General features: G+C 45.5%; 2 protein-coding genes across 2 annotated transcripts; one reads left to right on the top strand and one right to left on the bottom strand.

Moving 5' to 3' along the window:
* The first annotated feature begins 1,595 nt into the window (after positions 1-1,595).
* On the top strand, positions 1,596-6,979 carry LOC103634814 (protein SUPPRESSOR OF K(+) TRANSPORT GROWTH DEFECT 1). The gene is made up of 8 exons (XM_008657403.3): positions 1,596-2,345; positions 3,014-3,119; positions 5,283-5,481; positions 5,769-5,837; positions 5,957-6,031; positions 6,126-6,224; positions 6,326-6,481; positions 6,571-6,979. The coding sequence occupies exons 1-8, from the start codon at positions 1,607-1,609 to the stop codon at positions 6,694-6,696; spliced, it is 1,569 nt and encodes a 522-aa protein (XP_008655625.1). The 5' UTR covers positions 1,596-1,606; the 3' UTR covers positions 6,697-6,979.
* A 2,840-nt stretch (positions 6,980-9,819) lies between these two features.
* Positions 9,820-11,803, bottom strand: LOC100284285 (pirin-like protein). The gene is made up of 5 exons (NM_001157180.2): positions 11,460-11,803; positions 11,214-11,346; positions 11,051-11,100; positions 10,841-10,908; positions 9,820-10,742 (listed from the first exon to the last, which is right to left on the bottom strand). Exons 1-5 carry the CDS (start codon positions 11,554-11,556, stop codon positions 10,095-10,097), a joined length of 996 nt encoding a protein of 331 aa, NP_001150652.2. The 5' UTR covers positions 11,557-11,803; the 3' UTR covers positions 9,820-10,094.
* Between the last annotated feature and the right edge of the window lie 15,746 nt (positions 11,804-27,549).

Here is a 27,549-nt window from a genome sequence, read left to right as displayed (position 1 = left end):
CAGCCGGAGAGATCTGGGCACCCTGCTGGCGTGATGTCGTGGCTGTTGGAGGTGCGGCGGAGCCTGATGGAGGGACAGCTGTTGGAGCGGTCGAGTCCCTGCTGACGTTGTCCTGCTTCCGTAAGAGAGCTAGGGGCCGCCGTCGTCATAGAGCTTGTGGAGCGCCATCATTGCCTCTCTGGCGGAGCTGGCCGGATGAGACGCCGGTCTTGTTCTCCGTGACCCGAGTCGATTCGGGGTGGGATGATGATGGCGCCTCCTGTTGACGTGGCGGTCTGTGCCCTAGGCAGGGCGACGTGGGGTTTCCTCCGAAGCCGAGGTTGAGTCTGCCTTCTGTTGCCGTGGCCGAGCCCGAGCCAAGGGGTCGGTCGAGGCGGAAGTCGTTCGGCCGAGGCCAGGGCGGAGTCCGAGCCCTGGGGTCGGGCGAGGCGGAGTTTCGTCGTCTTCCGGGTCTTAGCCCGAGTCCGAGCCCTGGGGTCGGGCGGAGCGGAGTTCGCCGTCTTCCGGGTCTTAGCCCGAGTCCGAGCCCTGGGGTCGGGCGGAGCGGAGTTCGCCGTCTTCCGGGTCTTAGCCCGAGTCCGAGCCCTGGGGTCGGGCGGAGCGGAGTTCGCCGTCTTCCGGGTCTTAGCCCGAGTCCGAGCCCTGGGGTCGGGCGGAGCGGAGTTTGCCGTGGCGCCTTTGTCGAGGCCTGACTGCCTGTCAGACTTACTCTGTCGAGTGGCGCTGCAGTCGGAGTGGCGCAGGCGGCGCTGTCCTTCTGTCAGACTGGCCAGTGGAGCGGTGGAGTGACGGCGGTCACCTCGGCTCTGCTGGAGGCGCGTGTCAGGATAGAGGTGTCAGGCCTCCTGTGCGTTAAATGCCCCTGCAATTTGGTCAGTCGGTGTGGTGATTTAGTCAAGGTTGCTTCTGAGCGAAGCCAAGGCCTTGGGCGAGCCGGTGATGTGTCCGCCATAAAAAGGGGGCCTCGGGCGAGACGGAAGTCTCTCGAGGTCGGCTGCCTTCGGCCGAGGCTAGGCTCGGGTGAAGCGTGATCGAGTCACTCGTGTGGACTGATCCCTGACTTAATCATGCCCATCAGGCCTTTGCAGCTTTATGCTGATGGGGGTTACCAGCTGAGAATTAGGCGTCTTGAGGGTACCCCTAATTATGGTCCCCGACAAATCTATTCTGATTCTTAGGGGAATTATAGGTTTACGGTTTCTAATTCTCAAGTAAATCTGAGAAATATTTCTTGTTCATTCAAAATCCTAGTCTTTGAAGAACGTGATTCTTAAGTTTCTCTGTAAGACGTAGTTTTGGGTTGTTTGGAGATTCCGATGTACCTAGAGAAAAGTAGTTTGAGAAATTATCTACTAAACCCACTTATAGTTAGATCTAGCAATAAAAAAGACATTTCTACCGCAAAGAGTCTGACTAGTTCGTCTATGTAAACGTTAAGCAACTAAATCCTTGCTAAATGGGCCTGGATCATGAAAAACCACGAGTTGGTTTGAGATTGCCTGGCAATTCTAAGATACATCTCTAATATTCTTTATACGGTTTAATGAAACAAAATTATACGTTAAGCCTATAGCATCACCATCATACAGTAAAGATAGGCAAATGAATGCCACCTATTCTTTTTTCTCCGCAGCCAAAACACGCTTCTCCCTTCCCATCTTTTCCTTTCCTCTCCCTCGTCTCGTCTCGTCTTCGTTCCCCTTTCCTCCTGCGCACCCCGTCTTCTCCTCACCGCGTCAAACCCCAGCACAAATCAACCGCCCGCCGCCTCCGCTCCCCTCCCGTCCCGAATCAGCCGCTGCGGTGCCCAATCCGGCCGATCCCCCCTCCTATCCGCCGCAGAGGCGGCGCCTCTGGGCCTACCCCGATGTATAGCAACTTCAAGGAGCAGGCGATCGAGTACGTCAAGCAGGCGGTCCAGGAGGACAATGCCGGCAACTACGTCAAGGCGTTCCCTCTCTACATGAACGCGCTCGAGTACTTCAAGACCCATCTCAAGTACGAGAAGAACCCCAAGATCAAGGAGGCCATCACCGCCAAGTTCACCGAGTACCTCCGCCGCGCCGAGGAGATCCGGGCCGTCCTCGACGAGGGCGGCGCGGGGCCGGGGGCCAACGGAGGTGACGCAGCCGTCGCCACGCGCCCCAAGACCAAGGGCAAGGACGGCGACGGGGGCAACGGAGGGGATGACTCCGAGCAGTCCAAGCTCAGGGCGGGGCTCAACTCTGCCATCATCACCGAGAAGCCCAACGTCAAGTGGAACGACGTTGCTGGCCTCGAGAGCGCCAAGCAAGCTCTGCAGGAGGCCGTCATATTGCCGGTCAAGTTCCCACAGTTCTTCACGGGTGAGCTACGGGTTATCCTTTTTTTTTTCTTTTTATTCTTTGATCCTGATAAAAGTTTCGTGATTGTAATCGTTATGGTGCCTTGCTATGGGGTCGCAAAGGCTTTGCAGATCTTTATTATATTTGTTAAATTGGATGGGGGGTGAGCTAGGGTTGATACAACTATCCACTGTTAGGTAGCGAATAACGAAACATCTTTTGCTGTCGAAAGTGATTATCGAATATTTGATTGATTGATAACCGGCGCTATGATTTTTTTGTTTTCATTTTTACATGATGATTTATGTTGTTGGGCGAGACCATTTCTAGAGGCCATATGTTTGACTACTTAGGTTATTTTTCGGTTGGTAAACCTTTCAAGAGCATTGCTAACTGTTAAATTACCTACACAGAATATCGATATCAACTGGGATTAAAACAACAACCCCTTTTCATGTTAAAAAGTGTGAACTGAAAGATGGTTCAATTCAAAATTCAAAAGGATCAAACATGCTATTTTAAGAATATATGCACAATTGCATTCATATGATTATTCTGCTAGTTTTGTACCAAAGATTATGACTGGCTACTTGATTCAAATCTAGAATTTATTGACCTGGTAAAAATTTATTTTCAATTTTGAATGGTTTGTTTGCCAGTATGAACTAATGAAGAATGCTATCCCTTAGGCAAGCGGAGGCCTTGGAGGGCGTTTCTTTTATATGGCCCTCCTGGAACAGGAAAGTCTTACTTGGCAAAAGCCGTCGCAACCGAGGCTGATTCAACATTTTTCAGGTAGATAATTGTATATTCATCACTACACCAGTTCCCTTTAGTTTGCTCTTTTATAGACATGTTCTTTTTATGCTTTGGTTTTGAAACAAAAACTGTTTTAAGCTTTTGCTGCATATCTCTTGATATGCTTCCTTTGGCTGTCATATGTCTGAACTCTTACTATATCTATCTTACATATTTCACCTACCAGTGACAACATTATTATTCAACAAATTTTCAGTGCGTTGTAGTGTCTGCCAATTTAAGAATTCTTAGGCATTCTGCACCGCTGACACATTTGTGTAGTACCTAGAGTCTTCACATAACACTTCATTTGTAGCATCACACTTTTTCTTGGTTTCAGGGAATAGATTATTTTATTTGAGGACAGTACACACCATGTCTCACATAAATTATTGATTTATATGGACGGGTGCGATGGATTTGTATGGGCTATTTATAAAAAAAGCTGTAACTATTTCACCTGAAAGGAATTGGGTACCAATCCTTTTTTATTGAAACCTGTTCCACAATGCAATATATACACTGGCATAGACATGTAGATTGCATCGAAATGTTCTTTGATTTTGTACATGTTCTGTGTTAATGGTACAGTTTCCTGTTTGTCTATTAGCTCCATTATGGAGTATAATTCATTTTACTTACATTCGTGTTCGTGGTGCAACAATAGCTTTTTCACTGCATGGGAAACTGTCAAAATGTAGTGTTTATCTGTGAACAAGGTCATGCAGCTCCATCAAATTTTATTTTGGGGACATCAAAAAGTTTCCAAAAATACCAACATGCCTCTTTGAACTGTTTTTTACCATCTAGAGCTAATTTGAAGAAATATACTTCATCAAACATGATTTTTTTTGTTTGAACTCTCATCTGTTCTGTTGTGAGTGCACTTTGCACATGTGACATTTATAGACAGTTAGACACTGATGTGTTATTAAATAATAAAATGATCTGTCTTAGCTATGTTATGGAATCATATCTTGTTACGAGACAAATGTTGCCCTGTTATTAAATTAACACAATACATATAAGACAATTTGAAAGAAATTGCTGCTTCCTAAAAACTGCATGCTGATGCTTGATGCAGGCAAGAGAGCTTTTAGCTAAAAAACGAATAACTTTTGCAAAACTCCGAAAGTTGTCGCTTGAAAGGTGTGCCCTATGATAGCAGCTTATATGTTTGTTTTGAGTTTAACTTTGTTATATAGCCTACACCTTCCATGTAATCCATCAGAATCCCAAAGTTCAAAAGAGCTTACACTTGTTGAGCATGTGGTTGATGTGGAGTCACCATTTATTGCTCATATTTTATAAGGAAAAAATATTCTTAGTATTTACCATCGCCATAGACATTCATTAGTTTATTAACAGACTGAACTGATTTTGTTCCCCCCTATTTTTTTTGTATTAGAATTTTTTTGAATTTTGATGCAACACATGTATAAAGCTAGTTCCTTAGAATGATAGAGGTTTTACTATATGTCCCTAGTGTTAATGCCTTGGGTAATAGTGGTTGTAGTTATTGTGAATGGTTAATTGGTTACTAATGTACCTGGAGAAGAAGGGGGGGGGGACAAATGGAGAGTTCCGGGAAAGCTCAAAAGTTCCAGGAATATCTAAACAGCTGTCTTGTATTTGAAGCAAATGCAGCATATTCATGAGCTAGTCTTATAACAGCTAATTGGTTAATTATGCATGTATTGAAATTGATAATTTGATATTTGTCACATCTATTCCGCAATAGTAGACCAAGCTCAAAATTGTCTTGACTTAATCATCTGCAGATATGTAGCTTAACTTTCCCTAGAGTTATCTTAAGCCAGGTCATGCAAACAATTTCAACAATCATGTGGGAGCCGCCAGCACTGAGTCTGTTCTTTTTTGTATTCTCCCAAGATTTATTTATTTTTCTTCCAGGCGTCTCTAGTGTGCAATGAATGCGGGTTCAAAAGAAAATAACATGCAATTAGTAAATTTATATGCTACAGGCTATCTTGGACATTGAATGTATGTATATGTCTGGTAGAACTGCTAAGGTCACATTGCATGTATGTAGAAATTTGATCTAACTTGCAATTTTTTAGTTTACATACTTGATTGGTCAATGTAAGATACCCTACTATACTTTTTTTCATGATATTTCACAATGTTGCTTTATTGCAGTATATCTTCTTCAGATCTGGTTTCAAAGTGGATGGGTGAAAGCGAGAAATTAGTCGCAAATCTTTTCCAAATGGCTCGTGAAAATGCCCCTTCCATTATCTTTATTGATGAAATTGATTCTTTATGCGGTCAACGTGGAGAAGGTAATGAAAGTGAAGCATCTAGGAGGATTAAGACTGAACTTCTTGTGCAAATGCAGGTGAGGTCTTAATGCTCTCAAATGCACATTATTAACTTGAATGCGAGATTATGTTTTAAAATTGATCCTAATATTTGTAGATGTCATCAGTATACTGTGTTGAATTTTCAACACGGAAAAATCTAATCATGTATCCAGTGATTGTATACAACCTACGTGATGAAATTCCCAACGTTTTGCTGTTATTAATACACTATCTGGCTACCAATACCATAATTAATCAGAACTGTATTCTAAGCCCTTTTCATGTTAGACTGACAATAATTTTTTCTGTACCTGATTCCCAGGGTGTTGGTCATAATGATGATAAAGTTCTTGTTCTTGCTGCCACGAATACGCCATATGCTCTGGACCAGGTTACAAAAAAAAACCACGTACCATTTTGCATTGTATATAGATTTGCAAAAACAAAAAGGGAATGTCCCCATTATCTTGTGAAACACTGTTTAGTTCTTTGGCATATTCATTGTTGCAGGCTGTGCGGCGAAGATTTGACAAGCGTATCTACATTCCGCTACCTGACACGAAAGCAAGGCAGCATATGTTTAAGGTTAATAGACAGTTGTACATTTCAACATAAATAAATTTGTCCTGTTCCATGTTGAAAATCATGGCTAACATTTTGGAACCATCAATTCGTACAGGTCCATCTCGGGGATACACCACACAGTTTAACTGAAAGCGATTTCGAGAGCTTGGCCCGTCGAACAGATGGATTTTCTGGTTCTGATGTTGCTGTTTGTGTAAGCAATTTTGGACTCTTGAATCTGTCATTACTATGCTCCACAGTTCAGTCTCATCTATCTTACTATGCAATTTAATCTGATACTTGTTTCTTCAACAGGTTAAGGATGTCTTATTTGAACCTGTGCGCAAAACACAGGATGCCATGTTCTTCTTCAAGGCAGACGGTGACATGTGGATGCCATGTGGACCAAAACAACCGGGGTCTGTACAGACCACAATGCAGGAGCTTGCATCCAAGGGCCTCGCTGCAAAGGTAACGAAAGATGCCGATTCTATCATTGCAATGTGAGAGAGGGCTTCCAGTTGAGTTGTTAAGGTTAAGGTGTTTTGTTTTGAATGTAGATTCTTCCACCACCTATCTCAAGGACGGATTTTGAGAAGGTCTTGTCGAGGCAGAGGCCGACAGTTAGCAAGAAGGATCTGGAGGTGCATGAGAGGTTCACTAAGGAGTTCGGCGAGGAGGGCTGATACACCGCGCGCGGACACACACCCATGCACAGCTGCACCACAGAAATGTATATTGTTTATCACTTCGATTGTTCTGCTTGGAAGTTGCATTCACAGGATTGTACATTTGGTAGCCCAACTATGAGTAATCATGGCAGCTGCTTTACCGTGTTGGGCTACCGATGGGCCTCTGTTGTCAACTTATTTCAATTTTTATTTATGCACATGAAAATTTTCCGCAGGTGTATTATTGAATAATAATTCTTAACGTGGAGCCCTTGTGGTTGCTAGTTTCTTTTTCTAACGTTCCTTAGTTTTCACGCCGAGTTTCTTTTCCTTCAGTTTGGTTTACTTGCAGGGCCATTTTATTAGACGCTACATACTGAAGGTGAACTTCTTGTTCTCAGGCGTTTTATTTGAGGTATCTAGCTCTGGTAGAATCTGGCCATGTCAGTAATGGTTTACATTTTTATAGTTTGTATGTATCTACCACAAACTTCATCAGTTTTGAATGATCTGAATCTACACCTGATCTGATTGTTACGTTTTATATTTTGATTAATTGTGCTTTCTTGTTTTGAGCGTATACGTAGGATTTGAAGTCAGAAACTCCGAAACATGTTATTCGTATAGCTCATGATAGTGCATAATGGACAGCCCATGATACTAAACATCATGCCAGTTTCCATGGTGATAAACAGTTGAGTTCATCGTTGCTCGTGATTCAGCAGTTGTAGCACTCAACCTGAGCTTGGTCGATCTTACAAGATTTGCAAACACCATAAGGGCTTGTTCGGTTAGCTCCCAATCCACATGGATTGAGTGGGATTGAGTGGGTTTAAATCCCAACTAAGTCAAACTCTTTCTTAATTTTTTCCAATCTCATATAATCCATGGGTAACGGAATTAACCGAACAAGGCCTAACAGGGAACAGATATCTGGACCACCAAATATATAGGCGCTTTGCTCATGGCCAAGGCCAACCACGCTTGAAAGACATGATGTCTTCATGTTTGGACGATAAGTGCAAACGGACCGTAAGTCCATACGAATTTGAAATAAGGTGGCAACATTTTATTTACACAAACCATCGCGTTTATGTAAATTATATATTGTCCGTATGGATAAATTAAGTAATACCCATTTATGTTTTACTTTCAAATATTCTTTAAATTTATAAAAAATGCAAAAAAAAAAAAAGACAGAGGTCTCCTTGGACTTAAAACAAACCATAATACACCATATTTACCTATATAAATATTACTTTGGAATGCATTTGTCTTTCAAAGTTGCATTATGATTTATGTCATTGCATAAAGTGTTAATTTATTTCATGTATATTCACTTCTCTAGATCCTATATTTTTTGTTTTTTTGTAATGTTCAAAGCCTTTGTCCAAATTATGGTATATCTTACTGATTGAGTTTCTTGCACAATAGGGGTTACTCTAATTATAATTGCGTACATGTGTTTGTGAAGAAATCCAAAATTGGATCTTCCTCATCTCAACACATACCGATTATTTTAATATCACTGGAATACAAAAATAATTGAGAAGTCATTTTAGGTAAAATTTCCATCACAGGGAGTTGGTATTTAAGACAAATTTGAGATGAGATATTTGGTAAGACTAAATTAGGCTTAAGTCTTAGCTTAAGCACATATATTGGTATATCAATATCCAATTGATATTGTATATCGATATCTAAATAAATGTAAACCCTTAAATAAAATTTAAAGAAGCTTAGGTAGTTCCTTTAATATTTAAGAATAATAACAGAGTATATTTTAGTATGTGGTTTGTTACCGAGGCATACTCTTTTAAATAAATAAATGTGTATTCATGCATATCATGCTGGATCTTTGAATTGTGCACCTAGAATGAATTTGAAAACATGAATTTGATTTTAATTTAGGGCATTTAAAACTGGATATGAAAATTGGGATTTAGAAAACAAAAATAGAAAAAAGAAAACAAAGAGAGAGAAAGCACTTCAACTAGATGATGATGAATATATACATTAAATATTGTATGAATCCACTAAAAACCCAAAACAAATTTTATTTTGGGACAAAGGGAGTACTTTTTATACGTAGTTGAACCTGTAATAGCAGTAGTAATCATAGTAGTAATGCTTCTACCTTATCCATTCAGTGCAATGAACAACAAATCTACCTCTATGGTTATGCTTGTATTGTGAGATTAGGTCATCCTGTCGATTCCCATATACTTTGGGCCTATGTGTGTAGTATATAGAACCTCGATTAATGTGTTCTTGCTTGCTTTTAGATCGGCATTCTCATCTACCAACATGTCTGGTGAGCATGGATCTATATTGATGGCTAGAATTGTGAAGGGTTGCGATGTGTGCTTTGTGGCTAATTCAATGTGTGTGTATATATATACTTTGAATTGTGCTTCTATTTATTTTAGTGTTGCTTGTGGTCTAATTTCTACCACGGATGGCAACTTTGTATCACTTCCAAATTGATGGCACTTAACATTTTCATGCTCGTTGTCCATGCTCATGAAATATATGGTGTATAAACTTCCAAATTGGTCTAATAATTTGAACATGTATAATATATTTTGCTTTACATGTTGAAAAGAATATTTTTTTGCCGCAGTTGCTTTCCATGCCCATGAAATATATTTTGATTTTTTTGTAAATTGTTCACAGGGATCTTATGTATATATTACTATATAGGGCGCCACATGTTCTAATTATTTTAATAGTCTGCGTAGCCACCATTACCCAAAGGCCACCAAAAGGCTGTTAAAATGTAGAAAATTTATAAAAAGTATTATATTTTAAGTTAAAATTTATTTTAGATAATTAATGGATTCATATACTCTCTCCGTTGCAAATTACTACTCGTTCTAGCCCTTAATTTTTATTTCTATATTTAAATGGATGGTAACGAATCTCTATATATATAACATATACATCAATTATTTTATAAATTTATTAAAATGCTAAAACAAATTTTCATTGGGAATAAAGAGAGTGTGTTTTATATATGTGTCTAGATCTAAAATAAATATTATTTTAGGATAGAGGGAGTATATAATAATTTCATAGCACGAACAAGTTAAATGATTGTGAAGTTCCAAACAAGGTCAAATGTCTCCAGTTATAAATGATTGAACTAGCTGATACTTCGACCGGAAAACACGGTAATCACCCACAAATGGCATTGCTACATAACTTTCGATACACGAATACAATAGTCTCAATAAACTATTGTATTAGCTAAAATACCGATAAATATATAAGTTTAAAAGGAGTGGAACTTTTTTAAGCTTGCTCGATCACTCGTTAATCACCAACAAATGGCGTTGCTACATAACTTAAGGGAAGCGTTGAGCTGTGTGTATTACACACATTTATTTAATTTAACGCGATAGCCTCGCCGATCAGGCGGAGGAGCTCCACTGGCCGGCCCTCTCGAAGCCGTTCTTGCCGTAGGAGTAGTCTTCCATGGCCTGCTGTATCTCGGCGTGCGAGTTCATGACGAAGGGTCCGTGCTGCACCACGGGCTCACCGAGCGGCTGCCCGGCGGCGAGGACGAACCTTAACGGCCTGGCGGACCTGTTCCACACGCTGACGCCGTCGCCGGAGCCGAGGACGAGGCAGTGGTGTGCCGTGGCCGTCTCCCGTCCGAATACGCCCTCGCCGTCGACGACGTAGACGAAGGCGTTCCAGCCCTCCGGGACAGGCTGGTGCAGGCGGGACCCAGGTCGCATGGTGAAGTCCACGTACATGATGGGAGTGCGCGTGTACACGGGGGACGCCACGCCGAAGGCCTCCCCGGCGATGACGCGGGCCTCCACGCCGTCCTCGGTCTCCGCGCGGCTGATGTCCTTGCGCTCCAGCTCCTGGTATCGCGGCTCGATCATCTTGTCCTTGGAGGAGAGGTTGATCCAGAGCTGCAGGCCCTCGCTCACGCCGTCCCCAGCCGGCATCTCCGAGTGCACGATGCCTCGCCCCGCCGTCATCCACTGCACGTCCCCTGTCCTGATGGTGCCCTTGTGACCAGCGAAGTCCTGGTGGGTGATGGCCCCCTGCAGTAGCCACCAACCGGAACCAAAATGGTGGGGCGGGGACGTTTGAAGAGAAGAGAAGAGAAGAGAAGAGAAGATGTGGAGCAGACGTAACGCACCTCAAACATGTGGGTGACGGTCTCGAATCCTCTGTGCGGGTGGTCGGGAAACCCGGCGGGCTTGGAGACTGCGAGACCAACCAAGAGAGAGGGGTGAGGGAAGGAAACAGCAGGCAGCCAGAGCCAGGCGAGCAGGAAAGCTCGGATGATCCGAGCGTGCGGATTCGCAGAAGGCTGGAAATCTGGGCGCAAATAGAGTGGTGGTATTACCTGTGAACTCGTCGAGCTGGAGGAACGGGTCCAGGTTGCGGAGCTCGTGCCTGCACGGACGCGCAAGGCGGCGAGGACAAGTCAGCCAACGCCTCGTGATACCGAGGGCGAGGAGAGGAGAAGCAGCACGACCAAATCGAATCATCTGCCACTGCCAGCGTACCTGCCGATGCTCCTACGGACGGTGGCACCCTGACCCTCGGGCTGCGACTGCGCGAGGACCTTCTTGACCACGGCCCTGGGCTTCTCGAACGGCGCGGCGTCGGAGGCGGAGGACGACACGATCCGAGACCGAGCTGGGGGCAACGAGACGGCAGGGGTCAAGAAGACGACGGAGAAAAGGAGCAGGAGGAGGAGATCACGAGGAGCAGGAGCTGCTTTTGGGTGCTATGAGTAGTAATTGCTGTACTTGCTCGGCGGCGGTGGGGTGTGTTGTTGCCGAGCCTCACGACGATGGCAGGGGTAGGGGAGGAGACCAGGCCCATGTGCTGCTTCAGCCTCATCATGGTCGTCGTCGTCGCGGCCTCAGCCCTCAGCGCCCGTGCTGGTTAGTTCACGCCACACTCCTAGCTCCTTGGCGGAGGTATTTAGGCTGCGTTTGGTAGCGCTTTTTCAGCTCCGCTCCGAAGCAGAATCAATTCTCATATGCCAAACGGTCAAAAAACCAGACGCTTCACCGAAGGAGCGGAGCGAATCGCGTCCAATAATTGTACTGGCACATGGGAGCGAAAAAAACCTGCTCTACCGGCTCCCTCACCCGCTCGGGCATCCAGCCACAAGCCCAGCCTGGCTTTTGTCCAGACCGTGGCCATTAGGGTTGGAGGCGGCGCGGCGGCGCCAAGCTACCAGCCGCTACTAGCCTAGGACGCTGGAGATCCAGGCTGCCGCCCCTTCCGTCCAGAACACTCCCAAGCCCCTTCCGTCCACTACTACGCCATCTCTTCGTCTCGCGTCTTTCAGTGTGCAAGGTGAAGTTGCATTCCTCTCTCCCTCTAATCTGTAGCCGATTGAGGTGAGGACGCGAGTGTTTTTTCCTTCTGCTCTAGCTCCTGCGGTGTCTATTGGTTTCTTGATTTGAAAATCATTTTTAAGAAAATCTTTGCACACGAGTATAGAAGCTGTGAAAATCCAAAGTTCACACGTCCAGTCCAGCAGCACCATTTCTAGAAATGTTCTGCACGAAAAAATAAATAAAATCACAAGTCGAGAAGCTCATCATCAATCTATGCTTGCTGCTTTATACCTGTTGTTTTCCATGTTAGAAGAGCTAGCACTTTGATTTATCTTTTTTTTATTATTCATGGTTGTGGCAATAACAGCACCATGAAGGAGGATAATGCAGACTGGTGCGATGAAAATGTTAAGATAGCTTGTGAAATATTTGCTGAGGAAGTAAGAGCAAAGAACAGATCAGGTTCTCACTTAAACAAGCTTGGGTACAACTAGCAGCCAAACGCAATTCATCAACAAATTCACTCCTACCAGAGAATCGCCCAGAATCACTCCATTAGAGAATCAGCTCTCGGAGCTAGAGAATCATAGAGTGGAGCTCTACCAAACGAGCCCTAAATACTAGCCATCGGTCCAGGAAAACGGCAACGGAACGCTGGTTCAGCGCGTGAATCGCGGCATCGGCAGCAAATCTCTTAGCGCCAGAGGAGGACCGAACGATATGTGTGGATCAACGCTGGCAGCTTCTTGGCTTCGTCCATGATGAAGACGTTTGGGGGAGGACCGCATGGGTAGGCAGATATGCGCAGGGGGGTCATGGCCTTGCTTTTATCCACGACGTGGGTGGAGGATTGGATTAAGCACTTCGTGAGGTTGTTACGATGGATGCGAGCAATACGGAGGGAGAAGGGGGCTCAATTGCGTGGGTCCCACACAGTTGCATGCTGCGGCCAGCAGGAAAAAAAACGGAGAGCGTTTTTTTGGCCTGGTCGGCAACAGGTATGGCCTTCTTCTTTTTTTCTTTTCCTTTTCTAATTTGTTTTTTTTGTTTCAATTCAAATTCCAAGAAAAAAAGATGCATCATTCAATAATGATCGAGCATGTAAATTAGAATTTTGTACTATTTATTCATTTATCTTATTCACTTATCCAAATACTTTTAAATATATAGTTCATATACACAAACAATATATACAAACGCAATACCACATTGCGTGTGGTCCAATTAAAAGTGCACCAATATTCATTACTTATTTATTTTAATAGAAGATACTTTTTAAGGAATAATCTCTATTAAGAGACTTTAAACTAAACGTTTTTAGAACATTTATGAATATCTTAACTCATACAAGGATGTTCTTATTTATTTCTTGAAACTCACAGACTGACATTATTTTAATATTACTATTTATTTTTAGAAGGGGTGAACTCCTAAGTGTAAATATTCATCAGGGTCACTTTACTTTGGTTTAGAAAGATTTTACTAATCCCAAAATCAGAATATTGGGTGCTACAAATTCTACCCCCCTTAACAGAAATCTCGTCCTCGAGATTTGTAAGAAAAAGGGATACATAAGGATCTGTTTGTAATTTAGCTTTTAATCTATAATTGGTTCAAAAATCTAGAGTTTCATTTTTTTATAGTCAATAGGGGTTGATTAGGAGAGCATAGGTATCCGGCTACTTATTATGTGGATATAAGCTGGACAGGTTGTGGTAAGAAAGATTATGGCAAGGAGAAGACTTCATCCGAAATATTTGAATCTTGATTCATCTCGAGATTCGCTTTGACTGTTATATCCTTCCTTATCGATGTCGATCTTTTCTTCTCCAGTCTTGGTCTCATTGATTCCTGATTAGTGTATATCATCCGAAATTGGATTTTTCCTGTTTCCAGCACTTAGACACAATAAATTAGTCCATAAAACAATGTACTAAGTCTGAGAAACATACCTTTATCCTTGATTTGTACTTTGTCCACCTCTTTACACTTAGGCACTTGTGTTGGACACTAAATCACCAAAATACTTAGAAATGGCCCAAGGGCACATTTCCCTTTCAGATGTGTGCTCATGCAGGAAGGTCATGTGATTGCATATGCTTCTCGTTAGTTGCGGAAACATGAATTGAACTACCCCACTCATGACTTGGAATTAGCAGCCGTTGTGCATGCGCTCAAGATTTGGAGACATTATATCATGGGGACCAAGTGCCAAGTATATACGGATCATAAGAGTTTGAAGTATATATTCACTCAGAAGGATCTCAACCTTAGGCAACGTCGTTGGTTGGAGCTTATTAAGGATTATGATTTGGAGATTCACTATCACCCGGGCAAGGCAAATTTGGTTGCAGATGCCTTGAGTCGCAAGGAGCATGTTCATTTAGCTATTGTTGCCCAGCTACCCGATGAGATTGTTGAGGATTTCAGGAGACTTAACCTAGGGATAGTTGCTCATACTGAAGGCGTCACTATTGATGTGGAACCTACCTTGGAGCAAGAAGTCCGCAAAGGTCAACTTGAGGATGCTAAAATAAAAGAGATTAAGGATCTGATTACTGAAGGTCGAGTTCCGGAATTTACGAAAGATGAGCAAGGCACTGTATGGTTCAAGAACAGGATGTGTGTTCCTGATATTAAAAGCCTTCGAGAGACTATTTTAAAGGAGGCTCATGATTCGGATTATTCTATTCATCCTGGTAGTACTAAGATGTATCAGGATTTGAAGCGGAAGTATTGGTGGTATGGATTGAAGAGAGATGTGGCTGCACATGTGGCTATGTGCAATATATGTCAAAGAGTTCAGGCTGAACACCAGAGGCCAGCTGGACTATTGCATCCACTGAAGATACCCGAGTGGAAATGGGAAGAGATTGGTATGGATTTCATTACTGGATTGCCTCGCACCCAGAAAGGATATGATGCTATATGGGTGATTGTGGATAGATTGACTAAAGTGGCTCACTTTACTCCTGTGAAGACTACTTATAAAGGTTCTCAGCTAGCAGAGTTATATATGGCTCGGATTGTGTGTTTGCATGGAGTACCAAAGAAGATCGTGTCTGATCGAGGTTCGCAGTTTACCTCAAGATTTTGGAGAAGATTTCATGAGAACATGAGTACGAAGTTGAATTTCAGTACAGCTTATCACCCTCAGACTGATGGACAGACTGAAAGGACAAATCAAGTTTTGGAGGATATGTTGAGAGCTTGTGCCCTTCAACATGGAGGAAGTTGGGATAAAAGTCTACCGTATGCTGAGTTCTCATATAATAATAGTTACCAGGCCAGTCTGAAGATGTCACCTTTTGAAGCTTTATATGGGAGGAAGTGCAGGACTCCTTTGTATTGGGATCAGACTGGAGAAAGACAGTTCTTTGGGCCTGAATTGATTCAAGAAGCAGAAGAACAAGTCCGTATAATTCGAGAGAATTTGAGAGTGGCTCAAACCAGGCAAAAGAGTTATGCTGATAATAGAAGAAGACCACTGGAATTTGAAGAAGGAGATTATGTGTACCTCAAGGTGTCACCACTTCGTGGAATGAGGAGATTTAAAGTCAAGGGCAAATTGTCCCCTCGCTACATTGGACCATTCTTGATCTTTAGAAGAGTTGGGGAGATGGCATACCAACTCGAGTTACCGGATAGTTTATCGGATGTGCATAACGTGTTCCACGTATCTCAACTAAAGAAGTGTCTCCGTGTCCCTGAGGAACAGTTACCAATGGAGGAGCTCAGTGTTCAAGGTGATTTGACTTACACGGAGTACCCGATCAAGATTTTGGATATATTGACTCGAGTGACAAGAAATAAGGTGATAAAGATGTGCAAGGTGCAATGGAGTCACCACGGTGAAGATGAAGCAACTTCGGAAAGAGAAGAAGAGCTTCGCGTAGATTTTCCCCATCTTTTCCCTAGATCTTCTTAAATCTCGAGGACGAGATTATTTTTAAGGGGGGTAGGATTTGTAACACCCACTTTGTAATTGCTAGGAATAATACCAGTAGAGGAACAATATCTCTTTATGTGAGTTTGATCTCTATGCATTATCTTATGTGAGCATCATGCCCAAAAACAATTAATAAAAACATATACTACCAAATTATGCATCATGCTCGATTTTATTCTGTGTGCATTTTGTATTAACATATAATAATGTGAAAAATGTTAAATATCCAAATGGGGAATTAAATCCTAAAAGAAATTTTAAAATTTGGAAAGAAAGAAAGAAAAATACTATGCAATACAAAAATAAAACTTATAAATAGATAAACTTATTCCAAAATGATTTATCCAAATCATATACTCAGAAAATTTGAGTACAAGTTCATCAAATTCGAAATTCAAACTTAGATTCAAAAATAAGAGAAAAAAAAGAAAAGAAAATAGGAAATATAAAAAGGAAAAAGAGTATAACCCTAATTGGGCCACCAGGCGCCAATTCGGCCCAACCCCGAATCACGCCCGCGCGGCCCAGGCGGCTCCTCCACCGCGCGCTCGCGCTCTCTGCACCCGGGGCCCGCTGGCCATACACACACCGCATCACGCGCTCCGTGTGTCGCTGCTACGTGGGGCCGGCGGGTCAGTCTCTGTTCAATCCTACCGTTTGCGCGCGCACACTCACTGCCGCGTGGGGCCGCCTTGTCAGTCTCCACCTCAACCGAACGCAGCTCTGTCTTCCCCGGCGCAACCGAACCGCGCGGGATTGCCGTCGAGCGCCGCGGAACAGGGTGAAGACCTCCCTCTCCTCCCCGGCTTGGACTTTGGGGGTTAAATAGGAATCCCCGTGACCCCCTCGCACCTGTGCTCGCCCGCGTCGTCCCCAAATCCCTCACCGGGAGCTGCCTGGAGGAAGAATTCCACCGTCGCGGGGTCCTCACCGTCGCTACCTCGTGGTCGGCCATCCCCGATACCTCAAGTCGGCTGGTGAGTCCCTCCATTAACCTCTCTAGGTGTACTCTTTCTTTTGCGCTCGTCTTAGCTCCGAATCGAACTCCTGTGCTCCGTTAATTGTTCACCGGGGGCTAGAAATCCGCCGCGTGCCGTGGGTGGGTGCAGCCGACGGGTTGCTGGTGGTGTGAGGGTCCCCACCGCATTGGCTATGGCATGGGGTAACCCGTACGCTAGAGGGCATGGGAATCTGTGCATCCACACCGCTGGCGGGATTCTCCGGTGGACTCTCCGCCGTGAAGTCATGGCGGCGCCGCCGTCGTCTGTTTCGGTTGGGGGAGAAACACTTCGACCGTTGATTGATCTCTGAACGGCTGAGATTAGACAGTGGGATACCCTTTCACGTGAGCGAATCTGGGTCGTTGCGGGGGAATCGAGCGATGGAGATCTGATCTAGATTTCATTAAACTGCGATCGTCGGATCGGGATCCAGGGGCCATGGTGGCATACCGATTCGCAGCCGCGCTGATCTAATCTGGCTCGTTCGCATCTAATCCAACGGCTAGGATCTGTCCATACCCCTTCGGCCTTGGCGTTTTGCTTAAGAGCCCTCGGGCTTCCAGAGAATCAACCCGCCATCAACGAGAGCTGTGCTCTGTGTTTGCGGAGTTTTACTCCGAAGCCCCTGTAGTTCACAGAAATGGAGGCCCAGTCCAGAGCAGTGTAAAACCAGAGAAAATAATTTATAAATGGATTTTTAATAGGAAAATAATTACTAAAACTTTATAAATTCATAGAAAATTCATACTAACTCCAAATTAATCCATTCCAGTTCCTAAAATTTTGTAATTTTATTCTCTATCATCTAGAGCCTCTGTTTTATCATGACAACAGTAAGAAAATTAACCTCACACTTAATCTTACTTAAAGCACATAAAACCTTTGAAAATCCATAACTTAAATTCTATAACTCCAAAAATTATGATTCCTATTCCTAGGATTTTATTTTAATATGTAGATTATTACTGTGAATTTTATTTATATGTTTGGTGTAATGTTAATTTCTCTATATACACTGTGCTTGTTTGTATTGTGGCGAGTAGAAGAGCCCGTTGCTGAGGATCCTGGTGAGCAGCAGGTTGAAGTAGCTGAGCAGGAGCTCATTGAAGGCAAGTTGTGCCCTTGACCACTTTTTACCCAATAATGTTCTTTAATATCACTTATCCATGCATAGGTTAATTTTGATGGGACCCAATAGGTCACCCTAGATTGTTTATCGCATTACCTTGTTTACCCCTGAATCACTTGGGTAGTTTGCTATTGCTTTACATGGTTTTGGGATAATCATTTATTACCTCTATGTTCCAATTCTTTTTGTTATTCTATTTATGTTCATGTTGAGATCATTAATGTTAATTGGAACATAGAGCTTAACTTGAGTAACACGTGCCACCACAAGGGTTTAATGGGACGCCCTTGGCTGATTAATTAGGAAAGCTAGTGGAAGACTACCTTACCCGAAAGGGGCAAGGGCAGTAGGGGAGTGGTCAGTGTAGGGAGGTCCTTGCTTGATTTTGCTGCGATGGCGGTCAGGCAAGAACCCTGCATTGGAACTTCCTATAAACTGTAGCGGGTTTTCGGAAGCTAGTGGAACTTTGTAAAGGCCTCGTAGTGTTGCCCTGCCGCGCTTCCTAGGTAGAGGTGTATGGGATTCGCGACCCCTTGGCAGATGGGTAACATGACTTGTGGGTAAAAGGGTACAACCTCTGCAGAGTGTAAAACTGGTATACTAGCCGAGCTCACGGTCATGAGCAGCTCAGGACTCTCTGATGTTTAAATTATGGAACTTAAATTCAATTTTGTCATTTGCATTGCATGGGTTTATTATAAATTGTGTTCTATTACTTTACTTATGGTTTGGTATTTACTTACACTTAGTAACTGCTAATAAAATTTTGACCAACTACTTAAAAGCAATGCTCAGCTTTAACCCCTATCATTGCTTAGCCTTACACATCACATGAACTCACACCTTTGTGAGTTTATGTCCACTGGTTCCCCACAACTTGTTGAGCTATGATCATGTGTGAGCTCACCCTTGCTGTCTCACACCCCCCCCCACAGGAGAAGAACAGGTGGTTCAGGAGGAGCCACAAGGCGAGGAGTTTGATCTGATCTAGGTGGCGTTTCTTAGTTGACATTGGCGCCGACGATCCTTAGTTCGTTTTATATTCATTATTTTATTTTGTAATAAGTCTTCCGCTATGTAATAAATACTCTGATGTTTTATGGCATTTATCTCTATACACTCTGTTATTATATATGTTGTCTTCTTGGCGCATGTATGAGATGCACCTGGCTTTGTTCCTTAAAGTCGGGTGTGACAGCCGAGTATGAAGCCTTGATCCATGGATTGAACATCGCCATATCATTGGGCATCAAGAGATTGATGGTATACGGAGACTCTCTGGTAGTCGTTAGCCAGATAAACAAAGAGTGGGATTGTTCAAACGATTCAATGGGAAAATATTGTACTGCCGTCCGAAAGTTGGAAGACAAATTTGAGGGTCTGGAATTTCATCATGTAGAAAGAGATCGGAACACAGCAGCCGATGTACTATCCAAGTTAGGATCCAGTCGAACTCAAGTCCCACCCGGAGTCTTTGTGCAAGAAATACTACAGCCGAGTATCTCAATGGATCAAACAGAAGAATGGAACATTATAGATCAACCCGAATCAGACTCTGATGACTGGAGAAAGTCGATCATTAAGTATATAAAGAATGAGGATGAACCAGACGACAAGAACTCGGCAGAGCGCATTGCCAGACAGTCAGCTCACTATACACTCATTGGGGAGACCTTGTACAGAAGGGGTGCATCAGGCGTCCTCATGAAGTGCATTCTCTCAGCCACTAGGAAGCAACTTCTGGAGGAGGTCCATGCTGGGCATTGTGGAATACATGCAGCCTCCAGAACACTAGTCGGGAAGGTCTTCAGATCAGGATTCTATTGGCCAACAGCAAAGAATGATGCAGCCGAGTTAGTTCAGAGGTGCGAAGCTTGCCAATACTTGTCAAAACAACAACATCTACCAGCACAGCAACTGCAGACCATACCAGTAACTTGGCCTTTCGCATGTTGGGGACTGGATATGATTGGACCTTTCAAGAAAGCTCAAGGGGGATACACTCATGTATTGGTAGCAATCGACAAATTCACTAAATGGATAGAATTCAAGCCCATCGCATCTTTAACTTCTGCTAAGGCCGTGGAATTCATACAAGACATAATATTCAGATTCGGGATACCAAACAGCATCATAACTGACTTAGGATCCAACTTCACAAGTTCAGAGTTCTTCGACTTCTGCGAGCAAAAGAGCATTCAGATCAAGTATGCGTCTGTAGCACATCCAAGGGCAAACGGGCAAGTTGAGCGAGCCAACGGGATGATACTGGAGGCACTCAGGAAAAAGGTCTTCGACAAGAATGAAAAGTTCGCAGGAAAGTGGATAAGGGAGTTGCCCTATGTCGTTTGGAGCCTAAGAACCCAACCTAGCCGAGCCCTGCATGGAAACACTCCTTTCTTCATGGTCTATGGGTCGGAGGCAGTGCTACCCGCTGATCTCAAGTTTGGGGCGCCAAGGTTGGTCTTCGAAAGCATAGCAGAAGCTGAGGCCACCAGGCTGGAGGACATTGATGTACTTGAGGAAGAACGGCTAAACGCGGTAATCCAATCAGCACGGTACCAGCAGACTCTAAGGCGCTATCACGACAAGGCTGTGCGACAACGATTCTTCTCAGTAGGAGATCTCGTCCTCCGCCGAATTCTAACGGGGGAGGGACGGCACAAGTTATCACCCTTATGGGAAGGACCCTTCATGGTAGCAGAAGTCACTCGGCCCGGATCATATCGCCTCACTCAGGTGGATGGCACAGAAGTTGGGAACTCTTGGAACATAGAACACCTCAGGAAGTTTTATCCCTAGCTGCATTTCGAAAGCCATCGGACGACGATATACTCTGTAAAATGGAAATGTGTCATCAATAAAGAAAGGCTTCAAATATACTCAGTTTGTTCACGGTTGACATGCTCACGCTTATTTAACTCGGGGCGACCACTATGCCCTGCTAACGGAGCAATCGACTTAAGTTGGCAACAACTTAAGGCGGTGCAACATGCTCACGCTTACTTAACTCGGGGTGACCATTATGCCCTGCCAACGGAGCAATCGGCTTAAGTTGGCAACAACTTAAGGCGGTGCAACATGCTCACGCTTACTTAACTCGGGGTGACCACTATGCCCTGCCAACGGAGCAATCGGCTTAAGTCGGCAACGACTTAAGGCGGTGCAACATGCTCACGCTTACTTAACTCGGGGTGACCACTATGCCCTGCCAACGGAGCAATCGGCTTAAGTCGGCAACGACTTAAGGCGGTGCAACATGCTCACGCTTACTTAACTCGGGGTGACCACTATGCCCTGCCAACGGAGCAATCAGCTTAAGTTGGCAACAACTTAAGGCAGTGCAACATGCTCACGCTTACTTAACTCGGGGTGACCACTATGCCCTGCCAACGGAGCAATCGGCTTAAGTCGGCAACGACTTAAGGCGGTGCAACATGCTCAAGCTTACTTAACTCGGGGTGACGACTATGCCCTGCCAACGGAGCAATCGGCTTAAGTCGGCAACAACTTAAGGCGGTGCAACATGCTCACGCTTACTTAACTCGGGGTGACCACTATGCCCTGCCAACGGAGCAATCGGCTTAAGTCGGCAACGACTTAAGCCGGTGCAACATGCTCATGCCTATGCAATCCAGGGTGACCACTACGCCCTATTAACAAAAATAAACGACTTAAGCCAGCAGCGACTTAAGGCGATCTGACGTAATTATGATTACTCATACAGGGATGACTTCTATATCCCGCAAACAAATTTCATAATCGTCGCGCGTCATTTCACCACTGCAAATCTACAAACTGATAAATTCTGAGACAATAAGAGAGTAATTATATCATTCGAATGCTGAACTGACATCCTCTAACAAATACCCAATCATGCTAACCGCGCGCTCAAAGCACGCAAAATGTTTCTCTATTTCGCAATGTCTTTTTCAGGAGCGACCGACGAAGAAGGGCGACTCGAGGAATCAGGGGCAGCATTCACATCAGCCCTTATGTCTTTAGGAACAACCACGCCGGGTCTCCTCATCAAGATCCGTCCCGCCCGAATAGCCTTGTCCATGGCTCTATCGCGCTGAGCTTTGAGAGTAACAGAAGTTTCTTCGGCAACTTTAGTAGCCAGTCGAGCAGTTTCTAACTCCTGGACAATGGATTTTTTGGAAGCTCGGAGTTCTTTGATAGTAGCATCCTTTGCTGATATCAACTGCTTGAGCCGGGTTACCTCATCCAGGGATTCCTGCAGCTTACAACGTTGGAGGTCTAATTCTTCCATGGTGAAGCGATGACTTCTTTCCAAGATAGTCAGCGAGTTGCTAGAGTCACGATACAACCTTTCAAGATTGTCTCTAGAAGCAGCAAGGATGCGTTTTTCTTCCTGCAAACAAAAGTCAACCCCCTCAAACACCAAGCAAGTAATGGCAGCACAACAAGGCAAAGCGCAGTTTCATAAATCACCTTTTCAGAGTCGAGCTGAGCATGAAGAGAAGAACTCAGTGCATTGGCGTCATCTAAAGCAGCGGAGACCTGACCCAACTCAACCTGACTCTGAGAGTACTTTTCCTCAAAGTCAGAGCATCGCTGGGCCAATTCAGCCTGATCTCGGGAATGTTTTTCTTCAAGAGTGGAAATCTGCTGAGTCATGCCTAGCAGGAGATAATCAAACAAAATAATGGTCAAAATATAGAGCAGTCTACAGTGAAGGCAAAGAAAAGCAAAAGGGCACTAACCAGTGTTGGTTGCCTCCAATTCAGAGATACGACGTTGAAGCGACACTGGATTCCAACATGTAAGTGACGAAGCTACTTAAACCACCCTGTAGCCTCAGCTGGCCAGCCATCCCATCCACCAAAGCCTGATGAGGAAAACAGATGAGTGTAATGACAGCAGTTCACACAATGTGAAAACCAAGCTAAAATACATCACAGTACCTGGAGGTTGGAAAAGAACGAAGGGATCCCCAAATCAGGAGAGATCAGTTGATAATCAGGCGTGAGGCCACCACCCGAAGCAGCGTGCAATGAACCAGTAGGAATCAGCTCGGTGCCTTCAACAGAGCCAAACACTCGATCAGCGGGGACGCTGCCCTCTAAAGCGACTCCCTGGTCCATGGTTTGGGCTACCACCATACAGCCAGAGTGTGGAGGAGATCCCGCATGAACGTCCATGGAAGTACAGGAAGGAGACCCTGCTCGGGCACCCTCGGGGGCTCGGTCATGGTTTGCACTGCCCACTTGAGCCGGATCATCCCCGGCAGCACCCTCGGGGGCTGGGCAGTGGCTTACACTCTTCACCCGAGCCAAGTCATCCCTGGCGACATCCTCGGGGGCTGGGCATGTGTCAGCACCATTCTTGAGGTCCAAGCTCTCTGCAGTAACCACCTCTAAGGTTGACGGGCCCTCAGCCACTTCCATAGGACCAGGACAATCCAAGTCAGCTTCCCGACCCTCGAGATCGCGCTCTAAGGTCGACGAGGCACGGGATGACCTCAACCCAGCATCAGGCACGTCAACGCAAGCCTCCATTGCACCATCATTCACTGGCTCCGATAACAAATCTTCTGGAACCATATCTTCGAGAGTCTGGTCAAAGTTGGCTAGGGACAGTTCTTGCAGACCAATGAGGGCAGACAAAGCAGGAGAGGGAACTCCACTACTTTCACCGCTGGCGATGAACTGCCGACTGTTTTTCCGAGTCAAAGGAGCTTCATTCTCTTCCTCATCATCATCCACATTGGCAACACAAGCAGCACCCCCATTGGGGTCAGCAACAGATGGAGCACCCACATTGGGATCAGCAGCAGATTGGGGACACCCATTGGGGTCAGCATCAATAAGTCCAGTCGCAGGCATTTCTTCAGTAGCAGGAACCGAGGTACCAGCATCCTGATCAAAACTGGACACTCACCGGAGGCGTCTTCTTTTCTTCTTCTGCTCATCAACAGAAGGATCAGGCTGATTGGTTCGGCAAGGGCGCCTCGGGCGAGCACTGACAGGCTTCTGAACATCCAAAGTCGTATCAGCTTCTGGGAGGGGCGCCACAACCAACGCACCAGCAGGAGCAGCGTCGGAAGAATCCTCAGCTAGCAGATCAAGCATAGCACTTATCTCCGCATCACTAGGGTTCAGGGGCACCTCAAAATGAACCTGCCGTTCATCATCAGGAATCTCCCCAAGCGAGGCAACCAAAGCACTGACTTCTTCAGCAGAGGGTCGCACTCTAAGGCCCAAACTGCCATCAGTAATGGGTGGATTCGACACGAAAAGGGTGAAGGCTTTGGGAGGAGGCAAGTTCCAGGCCGAGTACGCCACTGGAGCACCAACATTTGACACCTTGCCCCTGAGGATCATTTCAAGTCGGCTCACCATGTCTGCAGAAGGAATTCTCCTGTTGGTAACCCGAGTGGAGTCAGCTAGCCCTCGATACAGATAAGCTGGATAGGCCCTGTCTTTCAGTGGCTGAATATTCTTGAAAACAAAGTCAGTAACCACAGCTTCAGCAGTCAGACCCCTTTCTTTCAGCAGTCCAACTTCAGCTAGCAACACACCTGCCTCAGCTACCTCCTGATCTGTGGGAGACTCGATCCAGCTTGGGGTGCGAACGTCCGGCTGTCTTCCCGACCGGGAGGGGAGAGAATTCCCATAATTCTCAACTATGAACCACTCTAGGCGCCATCCCTTGATGCTGTCCTTGAGGGGGATCTCGAGATATTCAGTTTTCCTCCCGCGGCGCATCTCCAAGCTGGCACCCCCGACCAACTGATGTTGTCCCCCGGCCATCCCAGGGCGACAATGATACAAGTATTTCCACAAACCGAAATGTGGCAGCACGCCAAGAAAGGCCTCGCATAAGTGAACGAAAATGGAGATTTGCATAATTGAATTGGGGTTCAGATGGGTCAAGTTAATATGATAGAAATCAAGGAGGTCGCGGAAAAAGGGAGAGATGGGAAGGCCAAGGCCGCGGAGAAGAAAAGGGGCGTAAACAACGGACTCGTGGGTATCCTCTGTCAGAACAGTAAACCCATGGCAAATCCGCCAAGAATAGAGTTCCCGCGGAGGAAGAACCCCGATGGATACGAGATGAAGAAGTTCAGTTTCAGAAATGACAGACATGTGGTTACCTGCGAAAGGCAACTGGCTGTTGGGGTCGATTGGAGGAATCATCACGGCAGACGAGCTCGCGGTCTTCCTCTTGGGTGCCATCTCGATTCTACCAGCGAGCAGAGTAGGAGGCGAATGGCAGAGAGGATTCGGAAGCGGGAAAGCAAGAACTAGGGCACGGAAAGCAAAGGCGGCTAAAAGCGCAGCTCTTATGGGATATCCTCGAGCCAGATACCATTTCAAAAAAGTGCCCAGTCATCACCCGGCGGCTATTTCGAAACCCCAGCATGCCACGTGGAAACCCGACAGTTATCTCTAGAACACCGGTGCGCCACCTCATCACTCGGCCATCGTCCTCAAATTGGCTCGCGTGGCCTGCTATCACTCGGTGTTGCCTCCAAAACGCCGATTTTGTGTTCAGTCGCCCGGCATTACCTCTAAAAATGCCAACGTCGCCTTCTAGTCGATCGGCGTTGCCTCCAAAACGCCGACTTCGCGTTCAGTCGCTCGGCATTACCTCTAAAATGCTGACGTCGCTTTCCAATCACTCGGCGTTGCCTCTAAAACGCTGGTATAGTGTTCAGTCGCTCGGCGCTGCCTCTGAAACGCCAACATCGCCTTTCAGTCGCTCGGTATTACCTCTAAAATGCTGACGTCGCTTTCCAATCACTCGGCGTTGCCTCTAAAACGCTGGTATAGTGTTCAGTCGCTCGGTGCTGCCTCTAAAACGCCGACATTGCCTTTCAGTCGCTCGGTATTACCTCTAAAACGCTGACGTCGCCCTCTGGCATCATCTCAAGTCGCTCGGTATTACTTCTAAAATGCCGACGTCGCTTTCCAATCACTCGGCGTTGCTTCTAAAAAGCTGATACAGTCTTCAGTTGCTCGGTGTTACCTCTAAAACGCCGACACCATCTACAAGTTACTCGGCGGCTACTTCTGGAAGCGTCAGTGTGATCCCCAAGTTATTCATCTACTGTCTCAAAGGAATCAGTTTTACAAACATGCAAGACGAGTTATCAAGGAGAAGCCAACATCATTCTTTCATTAGAAGGGAAGATAACAAACTTACAAATCAACTCTTTACGAGTTGATACTTCCCTACTATTACTACATTACATTACTACTACTACTACACTACGCTATACTACTCTACATTACTACTACATTATTCTAACTATACTATACTAATATCTAAAAGACTAGTGGCATCTAGCCACTGGCCCTGTTGCTGCCGCCGCCGCCCCTAGTGCTGCCCCTGCTGCTGCCGCCCCGGTTGCTGCCCCTGCTACCGCCGCCGTCACCGTCCTTGCTGCCGCCGCCGCTGCCCCTGCCGCTGCCGCTGCCGTCACCGCCGCCATCGTCGTCGTCGTCGCCGTCGTCATCGTCGTCGTCGTCCTCGTCCTCGCCGCCGTCGTCCGAGTCCTCCTCATCCGAGGAGTACTCTGACCCATCCGAGCCCTCGAGCCCGGAGCGCTCGACGGCCCGGATGTACGACCAAACCTCCGCCGCGAGCCCCTGGGAGTCGTTTGAGTCGTCAGACGACTCACGCAGGGGGACGGGAGCCGGAGACCCCTCAGAGCCAGAGGAGAACTCCTCCTCTGAGTACTCCGAGTCACCAAACTCTTCCGATGGAGGAGTTGGCTCACGCTTGCGCTTGTTGTTCTTGCCCATGGCGGAAGCAGAAGGGAGAGAAGAGAGGGAAGCAGCAGAAGAACAACAAAGAGATGTGAAAAAGCCAGAGAGACAACGGCGTTATTTATAGAAGGAGAAGGCAACCGCTCACCTCCAACCGCGGTCACTGAACAGTCGCAAAGCATTCAATAAGCACTTCAACTCGTCTGAAGACACGTCAGGCGGCTGACGCCGTTTCACGCAACACAACACCCATTGGGACTCCAGTCAACAGCGCGGAGGATATGATTACACCCGCCGTCACATCACATTACTACTCAGAAGCAGCCGGCTAAAACACTCAGCGTACCAAACCGTCCCTTGCCCACACCCATTGGGGGGGACGCCCAGGAATTATCAGTATATTTTTCAAAATGGTCACATCTGTGCAGGGCACGCAGTGAATACCTCAAGACAAAAATGAGATATCAGTGAGGATTAGAGGAAAGCCAAATATAGCCAGTAAAGTACAAAATATGGTCGACAGAAGCGACTTGAAGACTAGACAGAGAACGTCCATCAAATGTCCAATCAGTCACAGAGCAAATAAATTACACTACCTAGCAAGATATGGATGGATTGCGAACTCGGCTGCAAAAGACAAAATACATGCTGACCTCTGAAGCATAATATTGATGACATAGTGCGGATGACATCATGTCGATTTTTTACAAGCAGAAAGGATAATCTTCAG

This window comes from Zea mays, chromosome 8, assembly GCF_902167145.1.
Source record: "Zea mays cultivar B73 chromosome 8, Zm-B73-REFERENCE-NAM-5.0, whole genome shotgun sequence".
In the NCBI taxonomy this organism is placed as follows: Eukaryota; Viridiplantae; Streptophyta; class Magnoliopsida; order Poales; family Poaceae; genus Zea; species Zea mays.
Note: the sequence above shows the minus strand (reverse complement) of the source record. Positions and strands in the feature narration are given on the sequence as shown.

What these genes read in the sequence shown, in the direction of transcription:
- LOC100284285 (NM_001157180.2), bottom strand. Translation starts at nt 11,556, where the DNA reads ATGATGAGGCTGAAGCAGCACATGGGCCTGGTCTCCTCCCCTACCCCT. An exon ending in CCAGCTCGACGAGTTCACAG is followed by an intron (nt 10,909 to 11,050) that starts GTAATACCACCA and finishes TTGGTCTCGCAG; the next exon opens with TCTCCAAGCCCGCCGGGTTT. An exon ending in CCGTCACCCACATGTTTGAG is followed by an intron (nt 10,743 to 10,840) that starts GTGCGTTACGTC and finishes TGGCTACTGCAG; the next exon opens with GGGGCCATCACCCACCAGGA.
- LOC103634814 (XM_008657403.3), top strand. Translation starts at nt 1,607, where the DNA reads ATGCCACCTATTCTTTTTTCTCCGCAGCCAAAACACGCTTCTCCCTTC. An exon ending in AACTTCTTGTGCAAATGCAG is followed by an intron (nt 5,482 to 5,768) that starts GTGAGGTCTTAA and finishes CCTGATTCCCAG; the next exon opens with GGTGTTGGTCATAATGATGA. An exon ending in CCAAGGGCCTCGCTGCAAAG is followed by an intron (nt 6,482 to 6,570) that starts GTAACGAAAGAT and finishes TTTTGAATGTAG; the next exon opens with ATTCTTCCACCACCTATCTC.